At 35.5% G+C, this 16,652-nt stretch overlaps 3 protein-coding genes across 4 annotated transcripts; all 3 read left to right on the top strand.

Annotated features, from left to right (window-relative positions):
- Positions 1-3,307, top strand: LOC113730858 (DAG protein, chloroplastic). The gene is made up of 5 exons (XM_027255814.2): positions 1-496; positions 1,480-1,577; positions 2,488-2,553; positions 2,636-2,815; positions 3,013-3,307. The coding sequence occupies exons 1-4, from the start codon at positions 132-134 to the stop codon at positions 2,806-2,808; spliced, it is 702 nt and encodes a 233-aa protein (XP_027111615.1). The 5' UTR covers positions 1-131; the 3' UTR covers positions 2,809-2,815; positions 3,013-3,307.
- A 1,193-nt stretch (positions 3,308-4,500) lies between these two features.
- On the top strand, positions 4,501-5,802 carry LOC113728535 (uncharacterized). The gene has a single exon (XM_027252933.2). The coding sequence runs from the start codon at positions 4,636-4,638 to the stop codon at positions 5,665-5,667; it is 1,032 nt and encodes a 343-aa protein (XP_027108734.1). The 5' UTR covers positions 4,501-4,635; the 3' UTR covers positions 5,668-5,802.
- Positions 5,803-13,224: 7,422 nt separating this feature from the next.
- Positions 13,225-14,372, top strand: LOC113728440 (uncharacterized). Of its 2 annotated transcripts, XM_072078852.1 has the most exons (3): positions 13,225-13,764; positions 13,894-13,947; positions 14,127-14,372. In XM_072078852.1, the coding sequence occupies exons 1-2, from the start codon at positions 13,320-13,322 to the stop codon at positions 13,935-13,937; spliced, it is 489 nt and encodes a 162-aa protein (XP_071934953.1). In that variant the 5' UTR covers positions 13,225-13,319; the 3' UTR covers positions 13,938-13,947; positions 14,127-14,372. The 2 variants fall into 2 exon arrangements, with proteins under 2 accessions (XP_071934953.1, XP_027108645.1); XM_027252844.2 differs by lacking the exon at positions 13,894-13,947.
- The last annotated feature ends 2,280 nt before the right edge of the window (positions 14,373-16,652 follow it).

The raw sequence follows: 16,652 nt of genomic DNA, 5'->3' as shown, positions 1-16,652 counted from the left end.
GTCTATTAGCGATTGAGGCACAAAAATATCTCTGCCCTTTTCGGTTCTTTATTTCCCTATTCTGCTGCTACTATTATACCTTTCCTACCTTATCCTTTTTCCCAGTCATCTTCTTCATTTCCTTGAACCCCATGGCAACTCTCAATCTCTCTAACCTGACCAAAACCCTAAACCCCAGCTTCCAATCCCACCCCAAAACCCCGACTTTTCTGCAATCTCTCCCCAACCCATTTTCTTCTGTCTCCCCATCGTTTCTCCCACTCCAGAAATCCATCCAATTGTCAAGAATCCCGCTTGTAAAAGCAGCTTCTGATAATAATGACTTCTCTGCTAGGAGAAGCAACAGCAGCAGCAATGAGCCGAGAGAGACTATTATGCTACCTGGCTGTGACTATAATCATTGGTTGATTGTCATGGAGTTCCCGAAAGACCCTGCTCCTACTAGAGAACAGATGATTGATACTTATCTTGAAACTCTTGCCAAGGTTCTTGGCAGGTAACTCTATTTTTTTTCCTCTCTCTCGAATTTTTCCACCCTTTTAGTTTGGATTAGATCCTTTTTTTGGGGCCTGATAATGTTATAGCTTGTGTTTTTTTGGCATGGCTATCTTAAAAACAGCATTTGTGTGAGTTGGTGTTGACGGTTTCACCAATTTGGATGGGGGTGTTGTTTGTGCGGTTATTTGATTTTGTCTGGATGAACGGTTGAAATTGTGTGCTTTTGTGCAAATGGGATATTTGGAATGCTGAATGACCTCTAAGAATTGATGTGAAAGATTGAATCTTTGGTGAGAAAGTTTGAAGCTTCTTTTTGGTATTAAAGGGGAGGATTTTGAATTTAAACAATAGTCTTGTATTGCCTAGCTACATAGCTGAAATTTGTTTAGAGTTAGCTTGGTCTGAAGTTTGGCAAAGATCATAAATCAAGAAAGAAACATCGTATCCGTTAGGAAATAATGTACCTCGTTGGGCTTTAATCTGTATTTGGGGAAGGTTCTGGTGAATTAATCTAGACTGACTCTGCGTAGCATGTAGGACGTTATGTTATCTACGTATGTGATTGTTGTTCATGATAAAATTTTGGGAAAGACTATGACTTTAAATATGAAACAAGGGAAGGAAGGAGATGAATACTGTCTCTGTTGATTGAAGTGCAAGTTTGTTACCGATCTTTAGTTGTAGTCCAAATTAATTTCCCTTGCAAAGAAAGAGACCTTACATCTCCTTTTCTGTCAATTGATCTTGATCTGCAACATTGGAAAGAGCAAAATGTTCCTAAGTTCCTAACATCGTTTGGGGTTACTTATGTGAATGAATCAAGAAAATGTCTTGACGCATCACATCTAGGATGTTGTGGTAAAGATGCTACAAGAATACTATAATGAACATTTAAGTAGTTTCATCAATGTGGTTTTATGTGAAAAATTATGTTTATCTTTTGAAATTTCTCATATGTTGGGTCATCTCTCTGTTTGTCAGCATGGAAGAAGCAAAGAAGAATATGTATGCCTTCAGTACGACCACATACACTGGATTCCAGTGCACTGTAGATGAAGAAACATCTGAGAAATTCAAAGGTTATTATTGTGTGAGAATGTAAAATTTGAGTTTACAATGTTATTTTGCAGTGGTCATGATTTTTTTGGGGATAATTTCGGAAACCTCCCTCGAGATTTCTAACAATTTCACCTAGTATTCTTGAACTTTTCAATATTACACTTACCTCTCTTGGCCCTACAAAATGACCATAATAGCCTTAATATATTAATTTTTTTTCATGCAATTAAACAATCCACTCCTAATCTTGTTCATATGAATACATCACACAATAAGACATTTAATGAAAACCAAAATAGAATTCCCTTGTGGAATAATCGATTATGTCCTAAACAGAATTATAACACATTAAAAATTAATTTTAACTTTGCTTGGAGGATCTGGAGATGAATAGAAAAAGATGTAAATTGGGTTTACAAAGGATAGGGATGGTATTGGTACTCCAATATTGGAGGGATAGGATGTTGTATTGATGCGGTTGTTGAAATTTTTTGAGTTTAGCTATGCAAATTTTTTAAATTTCGATCGAGGCTTTAGAATTTAGGGATTGATGGTGGTAATGGTCATGATGATAATGGTACTAATTTGAGATGTGGTAATATGAAAGGTTTAAAACAGTAGATACAAGGGTTGACAATGAGTTTGAGATTTTGTGCATGTTTAATAGTTTTTAAATAATTTTACAAGGTTAAATGAACTTCACAATTTCATGAGGCATTTTGGGTTATTCATTCAAAAATTTGACCATTAAATAGTTTTTGTTACGAAAACGGTAAACTCAGGGAGGTATATGTAATTTTTCAAACCTCAAGGGAATTAGGTGAAATTGTTAAAAATCTCAAGGGAGGTTTCTGAAATTATTCCTTTTTGGTTGGGTGAGGATTTCATCATCTTGATGTACTTGTCATCTTCTATTTTCATATTTTGTAGGAATGCCAGGGGTTCTGTGGGTCCTTCCAGACTCTTATATAGATGTGAAGAACAAGGACTATGGAGGTCTGTTTTAGGAATAGCTGTTCTGCTTTAGTGATTCATTTTATTCCGGATGCAGCCTGAAGTTTTTATATTTTTGTTTTAGGTGACAAGTATGTAAATGGAGAGATAATACCTTGCCAGTACCCTACTTATCAGCCAAAGCAGTCTAATAGATCCAAGTACAAGAGCAAAGCATATGTGAGGCAAAGAGATGGTCCTCCACCTGAACGAAGAAGACCAAGACAAGGAGCTACTCCAGAATCTGCCTCACAATGAGCTCACTGTGAGTTTCAAATCTTCATCCTGGTTCTCCGTACGGACGTTTTTTTTTTTTGGTCTTCAATCAAGACGGTTGTGAATGTGCATTTTGTGTTTCTTTGCCTTCTCTGCTGAAGAAATATTTTGTTTTCGTAGTCTTTTTTTCTGATCAACTCAGTTAAAATGCTTTTTGATTGTTGTGTTAACTCTGCCTCCTTGCAGGTTGTTTTTCATTTTAGAGTTGTCTAGGAAATATTTATCAGAGAGACGCCCATAGTCAAAGGTTAGGAGCGCCTGCGAAAACCTCAAATTCTTGTTCACTGTGTTTCTTGGAGATGCCAAACTTGTAGTCTCATCATGAGTAAGAAGAATCAAGGTTGTATGAGCGTGTAATGAGCAACCGGCTCTCAGGTTCATTGATGAAATTGTTTGAGCTGATGTCGGATGCTAGCAGTTCCAATTTACTTTACTTGCTATCAAGTTATTATACACCCAATAGACAAATCTGATGTTTGTAGATGACTTTGCAATGGTGTGCCTTTTCATCCCTTGAGCAGAATACTTGAAGTCGCAAAACCACGTTATTTATCTGTTACATTTAGGGGAAGCCATAGATGGGCTGCCTCCACAAGGATATGTGCTTTGCAGACTTGTGACTCAAGGCTCTGCCTTCTACAATTGTTGCTACTTGATGCCACCTAGCAACTTATCAGCTGTTATTGCCATATATATAATCTGATTCTTCGCGCTGCAGGACAAACCAACTGCATGATGAAACGGTTTGTGAAGCTCTTTGAAGTCAATCCATTTGATCTGAATTAAGAGTTTTATATCTAACTTCGAGATGAAATACGTAAAATATGCTCCATCTGCTGTCAACAGTCAACTGTCTCAAATTATCATCCTTCCCCACTATTTAGAAGGTCGGTAGAGATTTCGATTTGATCCCTTCTTCATGGCTGCGTTTTCTTGAGCAGATTGTCAAAAAGAAGGGGTAGTAGTTTGTGTTTATGGGATTAGGCATGTAAACAGCCGACATTTCTCTCGATTTTCATCAAGCCAAATCCAAATGCTGCACATGCCCCTGGGCAGCAAAAACGAAAGATGCAACTGCTTGGCATGCTGATCACTGAACTGGCTTCAAATCCTCGGTCCCGAAGCCTCGCTGTAGCAATTCGGTCGCTTTTCCACGTGGACTCTTCACGTTATCCGTACTAAGATTGATGAAGCTGATGCCAACTTTATGAGACAAAAGACGTGCTTTCACGTGGAAGAGTCTGGGTGAAGCGACCGAATTGTGACCGCAGGGCTTTGCAACTGAGGATTTGAAGCCGAATTGTCAAACCGTTTTGCACGTTAGGTAAATAACTTATTTTGTAGAAACGATAATATGTGACCAAATTTCCAGCCAGCATCATTAATCAACTGATGCTGAACTGTAATTCCCCAAATTTCTTTTGAATGACCAGTTTTCAACCATTTTTTCTCCGACACTATCAGTAAAGTCTGGAAATTAGCCCTTCCAGCTTAACAAGAAGGTGGAATGTCATCATCTGAAATTGACATTTTCGTTTTGTCTTACAGATTTATAATAGCCAAATGCAAGTTGTGTACGAAATAAAGCTAGCTTTTCAATAATGTGACTTCTATATTCAATTTTTCCACTATTGACATGAACAACAACTAGTCCTTTCACGTTTGCTTTCCCCCCCTCTTGCCCCCATATTGTACGTGTGGATAAGAATCCAATGGCTAACATTCTAATTCTGTTTGAGATACACATCTTCAACAGGCCTCAGTAGTTTTGCAACTACCAAGAGTTGAAGTTCCTTTCATTCTTCTCTGATGGCTTTCTATGGCTTCAAGGGAGATGTCGATGAGTGTTACTGGACTCCTTATATGAGCAGTACTTGTGATTATGATGCTCTTCTTCCACCTCCAGCTTCATTAGCATATTCTTCATATGAGGTGAATGAGCCAAGATTATATTCTTACAATTTCTTTGATTCTTATGCCACTCAACCAGTACAGAACTACTCTGTGCATAGTTTTTCTGAACCGAGGCTTATCCAATATGAGCCACCTCCCTCCTATGGTGTTGATTCCTTTTATTCTCGGACAAATTACACAGTCTCTTACTCCACCTTAGAGTTTAACGAGCCTGAGTGGGATGAATATGATCCAACACCTTATGGTGGCGGCTATGATCAAACTCAAACCTATGGCAAACCTCTTCCTCCCTCAGATGCAATCTGTTATCCTCGTTCCACCCCACAACCAAATGGTGAATTGTTGGGCGGCTTTTCATATGCATCCATTCCTTCAGCTTATGGAGAAAAAGATGACCATTCAACGAAGCCTGATGATGGACGCAAGCCTACTGACACCAAAGAGCAAGAGCAAGAATCCCTTGATGGTGATGCAGATACTGTTACCGAGGGAACTGATGACAATGTTAAGGACGACGACGATCTTGGGAAACCTCTGGAGGAAAAACTTGGTGATGTTGATGGGAAATTGCCGGAGCGAGAACCCCGGGATTTTGATGAAATTCCTTCATCTGATTATGGAAGAAACGGTGGATATGGTCATGAATGGAACAAGCAAGTACCATATATTCCGTATGGTTCTGGTTTGGAATCTCTGGACCTTTGTGAAAGTATATTCGGTTATTGGCCCTGCTTAGCCAAAATCGAACGGCAGCAGAAATGTCCAGTTTGTGATGAAGCAAACAGAAATGACCCCTGGAAAAGCACAGCAGATTATCTTTTCGGAAGTCCCTATGGATATGGTGAGCAACAGGATGGAGGTAGTGGAAATTATTATGATAGAAGCGGAAGTTATTATCAGTATCAACATCAGTACCTACAGCAATGAGCATGGCAATCACAGAAGAGCAAGCAACTTCTTTTGATGGATATTGACATGTATTTAATTCTGATTCACTTATGTTTACAGAAGATCATATCATGCATGTTTCATCTATTTAATTGGAGGGCAGATTTTAACTAATTAGTTTGAAGACTTGTACGGATACAGTGCAAACTTTGATTTGAAAACTCCGCAGATTTAATTACAGATACAGGGATGCATCCACAAACACTCTGCGAGGAATGTCTGGAAGCGAACAGGTACAAGGACAACATAATTCAAGCGTCTCTCACAAGGAAACATGGAAGATTAAAAATGAAGAAAATCAATTAGAAGACAGATGAAAATATGGGGCGGCAATTTAATGCAGCCGACGGTAAGCAAAGAAGAAAAAGACCAACTTGAACAAGAAAAAAAGAATAGAAACTAAAATGAGGATAAAAGGATAAGATATCAAACAAGAAAAGGCAGCAACGGAATACATATATGCCTGGTAGAAACAGGAAAGCCTAGGTCAACAAACTCAAAGAAGAGGATAGAAACAATCCCGATTTTGTTAAGAAATTGGTACTGGACGAAATACAGCAAGTGTATCAACAAAATTATTTTATCAGAAAAGGAAGAAGAGGATAGAAACCTGAATGCAAAATTAAGTTGCAGCTAGTTGATGATGATTCGCTTCTGGAATCTGAATGTTGGCTTCTCTTTAGTAATTTTACAGTTTGACTTTTTTCAACTCTTTCCAAGAATTTGACTATCAGTCTTAAATTCCATATCTAGAGCCTAATCTTGTCAATCCAAAGTCCAAGCCCACACCTGAATTGGGATTCGAGATGCCTACGAGGTATAAAACCTGATTTGGCAAATTTATATGTCAAAAAAAAATATAACATGCTAAGATGCTAGAAAGAAAGACTATTAAAAATTTCACATGTGTTATTGTTTGGATTAATATTTTATATACTTTTAGTGTATATACTATCACCGTTAGATTATAACAATTAATTTTAATTAAAAATTAAAAATTAAAAATTTAAATATGTGTCATACATTCAACTCAATCGTATTAGTGATTACTAATATGATGATGTATATAAAATTAACTTTTACTGATAAATGTTTGTTGCTCCTACTTGGGCCACTTTCAGAGTTCCAACTTTGCCCATGATTTTTGAAAAGTTGCCCGTTGCTAAGGCCTAAGAGTCATTGGAACCCGATTTTCAACTTGATGGGGCCGAAGCGAGTTGGAAATCGCAGGCCTACATACATGGTGCAACTTGTTGGGCTCGTTGCAATCTCATGCAAAAATCAAATTGATTCGATCAAACTTGTCATTAGTTTAAACAATTCGACTTTGATCATAGAGAATTAATAATAAAAATTTAATACCATAAATACATCACTGAAAATCCATGACGCACCCCTAATGATAGCTCTAGAAAAAAAAAAAAAAAAAAGGACAACGGTGTGGAAGTACCTTGTTCTGATACTGTGATACGACAACAATCGTTAGAAAAATATAGAGAAAATTAATTACCCGTTTATCCTGTGAACTCAACTTTTTTTTTTTTTTTTTTATCAATTGTCATCCCTACTCCTACTCCTACTCTATCTACGGGAGAGGCTCAATTGAGCTTATGGGGATTGATAGGGACAGAATCACCACTGGATCAGACGGGTGCACTACGCACCCGTCTGGATTTGAAGCAGAGCCACAAGAGTGACATTTTGGTGGGAGACAAGGTCCCCACCAAAGCCTTAAGGGTCAAACCTTGCCCCAAAACCTGCCTTAAGGGCTTGGTGGTGGCCACCAACCCAAAAGCTGATGGTTTGTGAACTCAACTTGATGAAGTGACAGTCTGTTGTTCACTTCTTCCATAGAAAAGTATTTATCTTTTGTCATTTCAAGTGCAGAATAATTTTTAAATGGTTAAAATTTGGGAAGCTGATCACGGGCAACTAATTGGGTTCCACGATATGTAGATTCTGATTTGGCGGTTGATATATAATCTGAAGTTAACAATAGGTTTATCATGCACATCACAAAACAAATGAAATTTGAGCATGGCGGCTGAATATTTGTACCCATTCTGCGTCGAAAACATTAAAATAAGATGTTTACCAAGAATATATAGTGATTTAATAGATGTTGGAAAAGGAAATAATACAGAAAATGAGATAGAAGATCTTTTACGGAAAAAATATCTCATTGGGAGTGTTACCATAATAATATCAACGGGGTTACTGGCTGGCATTTCCACGCAATCATTATGTTGCCAACGTCTACTAGACAATTGCTTGCCAAGTTACTTAAAGCAAGTATTCATTTTTCAAAAATGGCTTTTAGAATTCGTGAAACTGCATGTTTTCAAAATTGAGTTAGTCAACCAATTGACATTTTCACCTATACTAGTGTCCTGATTATCCAAAAAAGTTCTATTGATCTGGCAATTTGAACTAGCTAAACTATTGAAGGTTTGTTTGTTTTTTTTTCACAAATTCTTGCGAGATATGCCTGGACAATCAGTGAAAAACAAAGAAAGCTGTAAAAGGTAATACTGATTCTAACTGCTGAATTCGTGTACTGGAGCTTAGCCCCAAATCTGCAACCCAAAAAAAAAGGCGCATTTAAAGGCAAAAAAAAAAAAAAAAAAAAGAGCGGCGAAAAGATTTCACTGATTCTTGCGTATACTCTTTTGTTTAGATAGCAATACAGATCAGCTGGGCAGCTTTTTTTTTTGCTTTGGTTGAGTTGTAGCTCTTTTTTAGCTTCGTTTTGTCTTTTTCAATAAAACGGCTATTTTACATTAAAAAAATTTCACTAAATTAGTCTCATCTAAGATTTTACGTCGCGCTATTCTGGCATATAGTCCTGTCAACTCTCATGTGAATGTGTCTATAAATCTTTAATATTTAATTTTGGGGATAATTTTAGAAACCTCGCTCAAGATTTTTGACAATTTCATTTAGTATCTTTGAGATTTTCAATATTATACTTAGCTCCTTTAATACTATAAAATGACCATAATAATCTTAAAATATTAATATTTTTCATGCGATTAAACGATCGGCTCCCAATCTTGTGCATATGAATGCATTTCACACAATGAGACACTAAATAGAAACAAAAACAAGATTCACTCGTGAAATAACCAATTATGTCCTAAATACAATTTTAATATATTACAAATTAATTTTAGCTTTCCTTGGAGGATTTGGAGATGAATAAAAAAAGATGCGTACTAAAGGTTTAAGAAGAATGAGGCTGGTGTTAGTACTCCAACATTTCAATGATAGGGTTTTATATTAATGTAGCTCGTGATTTTTTGTTTTGTTGAGATTGATGGTGCTAATTATTTTATTTTATTATTTCTTTATTTGTTTAGATTGAGGTTTTAGAATTTAGGGATTGGTGGTGGCGGTGACCATGGAGATAGTGGTACTGATTTACGATATAGGAATATGGATGGTTTAGAACAATAGACATTAGGGTTAAAAGTGGATTTGTGATGTTGTGCATGCTTCAATTTTTTTTTAGGAGCTTTATGAGAAAGTGAGATGAATTTCACAATTTCATGAGCGTATTCATTCAAAATTTTGACCATTGAATAGTTTTTATTACCAAAATAGTGACTTCAAGAGAGTTATGTGTAATTTTTAAGACCTCAAGGGAATTAAGTGAAATTGTCAAAAACCTCAAGGGTGGTTTCTTAAATTATCCCTTAATTTTGAGATAAATTTCAAAACAGTAGTCAAACAATGGGTGGGAGAGAGGAGAACGAGTCAAAGATGGGAAAGTTGCGGACAGGTAGGTGAAGACTCAAGGTACCTCGACAAAAGCACAAGACATTCCAATCAATGGTTGTACCATAATATCATTAGCTAGGCCTGGAAAGTCATGAGGAGGAAGAAAGTGGCTGTCTAGGTGCCACTATATTAAAGACAAATATACTGCTACAAAGTTTAAAAGGCGTCATTTCATTTGTTTATTGTCCTGTTCTTAGTCAGGAAGCCCGCGATTTCAGGAGGATTGTGGCCAATATTATGACCGCCATAGCAATTTTTATGTGCATTACTTTTTATCATGACAGTTTATTGGCAAAATAATCACAAGCATGCTTGGAAACCTTCTTGTCACTTTCAAGAAGGCGAGTCTGAGTTATCGAGAGCTTTATACACGTATGTATGCATCTACATACGTATATAACAATAACAGTCGTAATAATAATAATAATAATAATAATAAATTTTTAGGCTTCGTTTTAATGGAATAATAATAAATTATCACCAGATAATAATAATAGTAGTGAGAGTGACGTAGCACATTATTTGGTGACTTCTATTGGTATTAATTAGTATGTTGTTGTGTGGCGTATATGGTGTTCCTAATATTTTTCCAAAGCATGGGTCAATGAAGTGAACAAAATGAAATTCTTGTATATTTGTGCTTTCTTTAACACTTTTTATTTGGTCTTTTGCCTTCAATAACTTGTTCACGGAATTGTATAATTAACAAAATAAAATGCAGTAAACAGAATGAAATTCTTGTATACTTGTGATTTCATTAACTTTTTTTTTTTTCCGTTTTTGAAGTGAAAATTCCCTTTTTGCATCTAAACTCCATTATCCGTCAATAACTTGTCCACCGAATTGTATAATTAACAAAATAAAAACATACTTAGACAGAACAAAAGGCAGAAGAAAGATCCAAAGCAGCTCGAACCTCGTAGTTTCCGTCGTCGGATTCGCCAAAAGGGGACAAGGGATTATTCGTCAGCTTTGATCATGAAGATTCTGCTTCTTCTTTCTTCTCCCAGATTATTCACGTGACATGATTGTCACTTTCTTGCCTGTTACCATGCAGATGCAGCTGCATCCAAGTTTAGACGCAAGCAATTTGTCTAGCTTTTTAGCTGGGCATATATGCTTCAAACTTACAAAGCCTATCCCCCGACTCAAATGTCGGTTACAATGGAAACCTAAATTAAAATTTTGCTTATTGATTCTAAAAGAAAAAGCTAATTTTGAATCTATTGAAGAATTGAAAACCTAGACAATGCTTCTTTGTTTTTTTTTTTTTTTGGTGAACATAAATGAGACAAAAATTAGTATTTTCTTTCTTTTTCTTTATACAAAGTTTCAAATACTAATGGAATCATTCAAGCCTCCAAGATGTTGTAATTAGTTAATTAAGTGCGTAATAAAGCTACATTTTTTATTGTCAATTTTTTCTTTATAGGTTTTATTCATTACTCAAATTATTAATGTTTCCCTATGTGATGCACGAGATAATTTTTTTTTTGTTTTGGGGGGGGGGGTAAATTATATCAGTTCATCACCATAAATGAATAACTCTTATTTTTAATGTCACCCTTTCTATCTTTTTTGAAACATTGATGAAGTGTGATTATATATTCTTCATAATTGAATACAAAAAATACTAAGATTAATGATTAAGTTAATTGACTAATAATTGTTAAGAATTAAATTATGCTCCTCAAAATTAATGAGAGACATAACAAAAATCTTGTCCAAAATTAAACTTTCAAAAATATTATACTCCCTCCGTCCCATTGAAAGTGTCATGCTTTCCTTTTTGGTCTGTCCCAAAATTAATGTCACTTACTATAATTGGCAATAAAACTTTCCCTCATTTCCATCTCATGCCCTTAAATATACCAGATTTTTTTTAAGTTTTTGATGGGTCCCATAAAACTACAAGAGTTGCTCTAATATGCGTGAGTCTCACCGCAAATGCAAACAATGGCCGTGCAAGCTACTTTCTCAAAAAAATGGCTGGACACATTTGTAAAGTATGGGTCCCACACATCTTGTCATCCTTGCTTTTTCTTTCTGCCACTCAATGGAGTAATGCACGGAAGGGGTAGCGCTGGAATTTAGACCAAAATGCGACACTGTTGAAAAGAAGCTCAAGACCCGAAGTGCGACATTCATTTCGGGACGGAGGGAGTATAAACTATTGATCCTTATAAAACACAAAAATGGACATTGAGAATTAAAACTCAATTTGGTCAAAAGTTGCAAAGCAAAACTAACCAATTATTAGAAGCACGAAAAAGAGTGGTTGAGAATTTAACTTCAAAATTCAATATAAAAAGTTAATTAGAATTATTAACTCCAAGAGACATGAAAAGTAAATTGCCGAGAATTGAACCTATGTCTTTATTAAAATAAGAAACTAAAACTATAAATGTTGAAGACGCGACAAACTTAGTCGACAATTAAAGTACGACAATTATAAAAAGGAAACGTGTAAAATTAATTTCAAAGATACGACAAAGAATTCATTGAGAATTAAATATGTACTATTAATTCTTAGAGACACGATAACAAAGTCGTAGAGAGTTTACTCTCAATTTTACTAAAAATAAGAAGCCAAAAATAATTAATTATAAAAGACGCGGGGAAAAATGCAATTTAAAGTTAGACCATAACATTTTTCATAAAAATGAATTATTATTGTTAATTTTCAGATATATGACAAATAAGTTGTTGAGAATTAATGTTTATATTTATTAGAAATCGGTAAATAAAACAAGTTAATTATTAGAGAAACGGCAAACAAAGTCATTGAATTAGAAATCGATAAATAAAACAAGATAATTATTAGAGATACGACAAACAAAGTCATTGAATCAGAAACCGGTAAATAAAAAAAAGTTAATTATTAGAGATATGACAAACAAAATCGTTGAAAATTAAACCATGTAATTTATTTTGTAAAAGAGACCGCCACCAATTCAATTTCCACCATAATATTTGCAAAAAATAGAAATGCATACATAAAAGTCTTATTGGAGATAACAATTAGTCGATGAAAAAACCCTTGAGGACTTAAGCAAGACACTCAATTTGATGAGGAATACAACAAAAATTTGTTAAGAAATTTACTAGACCTATGTTAATAAAAGAAACCAATACCACTGATTGATAGATACAAAGAAAAGATTAATTGAAAACTAAACAACCATTAGGAATACTATTTTAGAAAGATTTGAATAGGAGTTTATTTGGATGATTTATTTGAGATAATTACTGTAGCACTTTTTGTGATGTGATGTATGTGAGATGAAAAAGGTGATTGGGAAGATAAAAAAGTGATTGGAATTTGTGAAATAAATTATTTTATTTGAAATCATCTTAATCCAAACATGTAATAATTTTCAAGACAAGAAATTTTTTGTTTGAAAATTAAACCACAAAATTATATTCCAAGAAAGAATGCCAACTATTAATTGTGGTAGACATGACAAATAAGTAATTGAGAACTATGTCCAAATTTTTTTTGTTGGAAATAAAATTTACAACTATTAATTTGCGGAGATAGGGAACAAATCCTTGAAAATTAAATCACAACATTTATTTGAAAAAAATGAGTACCTTATTTTATTACTCACGATTCTAGCCCCAAAATAGAAATACTTTTGAAACCTTTAATAATTATGCAAATCTAACTAAGAGACTTAAAAGCTTGGCAAATATTAATATCTCAACAGTTAACGACGAAAATTAAAGAAATAAACATAGTATATAAGTGGCCCGTTCAATTCACACCGTAAACCCTGTTAGAGTCCACTCTTTTGCCTTCCTACTTCATATAGTCTAAAGCCAAGTTTTTTATCCTACTTTCCTCACCCATGGCCACATTTCGCAAAAACCACCTCACGCCATACCTGACATCTGAACTTCTTCTGCACCTCTTTCTTCTTCTTCCTCTTGCATCAGGGTCAATCCATGAGCTCCTCGTCAGCCAAGGCTTGCCGGCCGGACTTTTCCCTAAAGATGTAGTAAAATCATATGATCTTGATGAAGATGGGCTTCTTCAGGTTTACTTGGACAAGCCATGTGTGGCCAAGTTTGAGACCAGGGTTTTCTTTGACAGCGTGGTTAGAGCTAATCTTACCTACGGTGGACTTACCGGGGTGGAGGGTTTGTCTCAACAAGAGCTGTTTTTGTGGTTGCCTGTGAAAGATATCATAGTTTACGATCCTTCTTCCGGCCTCATTCTCTTTGATATTGGCTTGGCTCACAGACAGATGTCCCTTTCTCTCTTTGAAGAGCCTCCTGTTTGCAATCCTCAAAGTAATGTTTTCTCTTAATCCCATTCTTCAGTTTTTCTTACCTTCATCTATATCGTAGTAAATTTTTGTTTTTATTCTTCTGAAATTCTCTAGCCTCTCTGATTATCTTTTCTATCTTTTTTTTTTCTAGAAGCGAAAAATAAAGAAGAAGAAGAAGAAGATTGCAAATATTAGGCTGTTTATGGTTCTCTGATGAAATTGGAATTTATGCTGCATTTACGTTTAGAAAATAGATTCCAATTTCCTTTAAATTCTGATAGAGAAGCAAAATGCTTTTTTTTTTTTTTTTAATTTTGTGGAAATGAGTAGTATAATGCATCAATTTAATATTGTTTAATTTTGTAAATTTGATTTGAAATGCAGATGAGGTGCAGGAGAAGATTGATGGCGAGAAGGGATTAATTCAAGTTCAGAGATAGAGGACTAATTAATTGCTCAACTTCAGCCATAATTTTGATATGATCTGATCTTGGTGTTGCATCTGTGTTTGTGAAACTGAAGAAAAGAATGACTGGGATTGTCATGTAGATGGCTATAGAAATGTAAAAAGAACTGACTAAGAAATGACTGAAGTTTGAGCCTTGCAATGCTTTGCAACCGCTTCCCAAACTCGATATCTTGAAGGGTCTCATTAGAGCTTATCAGTTATCATATTCTGTTCTCAGAGTTTTTTTTTTATTTCTGCATTTGGATTCGATCGCCACTGAAAGCCAAAAAAAAAATGAAACAAATCGTCATTGTCATAGAAGAATGAACCCCTTAGCAGCAGGTCCCCCCTATAGGTACATTTGTCCCACATCGGGGTTGGGGTTGGGTTTGGGTTGGGATATAAGTCCCTGGGATTGCCTCAAGAGTTGCCGGCTTTTGAGGTTAATTCTGGGATTAGGTTTATAAAACAACAAAAGTCTGATTCAGGCTGTTGAAAAAAGACAAATTGCCTCAGGGTTGAAAGGGTATTGGGTGGTAGTATCCCACTTAGCAGCAGGTCCCCCCTATAGGTACATTTGTCCCACATCGGGGTTGGGGTTGGGTTTGAGTTGGGATATAAGTCCCTGGGATTGCCTCAAGAGTTGCCGGCTTTTGAGGTTAATTCTGGGATTAGGTTTATAAAACAACAAAAGTCTGATTCAGGCTCTTGAAAAATAGAAGAATGAACCCCTAAAGCAAAACAGTGACGTAAGTGTTTGTTTTAGTGTGCAACAAACTATGCCAAACGAAATATATTCAAGGTCTTAGCTCTCAAATGATTTACAGCAATTGACCATTTCAAAGAAATTAAGATAAATTGTACACCTAAAAGACATTTCTAGTTACCAATTCGGATCGAATTTTTGTAGGTCACAAGATCCAAACAATTTTAAATACTCAATGTTGAATTATGAACAGTATCTGCACCGTGAATTGTTTAACAGGCCTCAGTTGGTTGTTTGGAAACACATAACCAGTCATGTGTATGTACACATGACTGGTGGATACTGCCACCTTTGTGAGACAACCATTTTATCCGATGACAATTGCCTCGGCCGAACGAAGGACAGCTTCAAGAATTGTCAGAAAAATGATTGGTGAAGGCACAGATATAACAGTCCTGAACAAGAAACAGAGCTGTCCCAGACCACTGACACATTATAGTCTTCTCTCCTGGATGCCCTTTTGAAATGGTTGGCAAATGGTATAATTTATTTGCATGACAATATTATAGCTTTAGGAACGGCATTGTGGGTCCAAGGATTATTTTTCTTCTTAAGCTTTTGGCAGACCAACGGCTGTGAATTCATGTGTTTGTTTCTGTGCTTGGATTTTTATATCTTTATGACCTAGTGCCAGCTTTGGGTCCAGAGATGTGGTTAGAAAATTATGATTGAAAGTGAAAGTATCAGTTGAAATGTTTAATTTGGGTATTTTAGAAGGAATATTTGAATGCATGTATTAGGTGGTGAGGTCAATGTTGGTTCAGCTTTCTTAAGACTAAATGATTTCAAGTTTCTTCGACTAATTGCCAGACATGAAGGTTCACCCCCGAGTTCCTATACAAGTCCAATTGAACTCCTCCTCCCCATAATAGGGATGCAGGCAAATCAAACCTGTTGCGAGTAGCTTGTCAGGATCAAAAGTTTGGATCGAACTCGATTTGATCGAATTCGAGCTCAAGCTCGAGGTTGAGTTACTCACTTTGTGTAACGAGTCGAGTTCGAGCATCAGTAATAACTACTCGAATGCTCGACGAACTTAATCGAGTATCTATATTATTTATATATTATATATTTTAATTATGAAATGGCTATTATGAGCCCGTATTTTAATAAATTTGCATGAAGTAATGTTCAGTGAAAATAGTGATGAATGGCAAAATGGTAATCTGATAAATCTAAAATGTAAAAAATTTTTAAAAAAAAGAAAAGAAAAACTCGAGCTAGAGCTCAATAAGGCTTGCAGTTTACTCGAGTTCAAACGAGTCGAGTTTGAGCTTAATTTCTATTATGTCAAGTCAAGTTCAATCTCAAATTTATATACTTGTTCGAACTCGAGTGGCGCTGATAGTAATCGAGTTCGAGTTCGAGTTCAAGCATGGTGCTACTCAATCTCGACTCGGTTCAATAGCATCCCTACCCCATAGGATATGAGTAATGTAGATTGTTATCATTAGAAAAAAAAAAAAGAAGACTAATTAGAAGGCTCGTGATTGATTATACCCCTTACGCCTACACCCACCCCCTCTCCCCCAAAAAAAAAAAAATTGATTTCATTACTGATGGGTTAAATAAAATAAAACTTACATTGTTGATCGCTGGTCTAATCATATTGCAAAGGTTAAAAGAAAAGCAAGATATTTTAGCACAACCTGTTTACATTACTTGTGGAACTATTTGTTACGTGATGCTTCATCAA

This window comes from Coffea arabica, chromosome 2e (assembly GCF_036785885.1).
Source record: "Coffea arabica cultivar ET-39 chromosome 2e, Coffea Arabica ET-39 HiFi, whole genome shotgun sequence".
Classification (NCBI taxonomy): domain Eukaryota; kingdom Viridiplantae; phylum Streptophyta; class Magnoliopsida; order Gentianales; family Rubiaceae; genus Coffea; species Coffea arabica.
This window is presented reverse-complemented; position numbering and strand designations above follow the sequence as displayed.

What these genes read in the sequence shown, in the direction of transcription:
- LOC113728440 (XM_027252844.2), top strand. Translation starts at nt 13,320, where the DNA reads ATGGCCACATTTCGCAAAAACCACCTCACGCCATACCTGACATCTGAA. An exon ending in TCCTGTTTGCAATCCTCAAA is followed by an intron (nt 13,765 to 14,126) that starts GTAATGTTTTCT and finishes TTTGAAATGCAG; the next exon opens with ATGAGGTGCAGGAGAAGATT.
- LOC113728535 (XM_027252933.2), top strand. Translation starts at nt 4,636, where the DNA reads ATGGCTTTCTATGGCTTCAAGGGAGATGTCGATGAGTGTTACTGGACT.
- LOC113730858 (XM_027255814.2), top strand. Translation starts at nt 132, where the DNA reads ATGGCAACTCTCAATCTCTCTAACCTGACCAAAACCCTAAACCCCAGC. An exon ending in CTTGCCAAGGTTCTTGGCAG is followed by an intron (nt 497 to 1,479) that starts GTAACTCTATTT and finishes TCTGTTTGTCAG; the next exon opens with CATGGAAGAAGCAAAGAAGA. An exon ending in AACATCTGAGAAATTCAAAG is followed by an intron (nt 1,578 to 2,487) that starts GTTATTATTGTG and finishes CATATTTTGTAG; the next exon opens with GAATGCCAGGGGTTCTGTGG.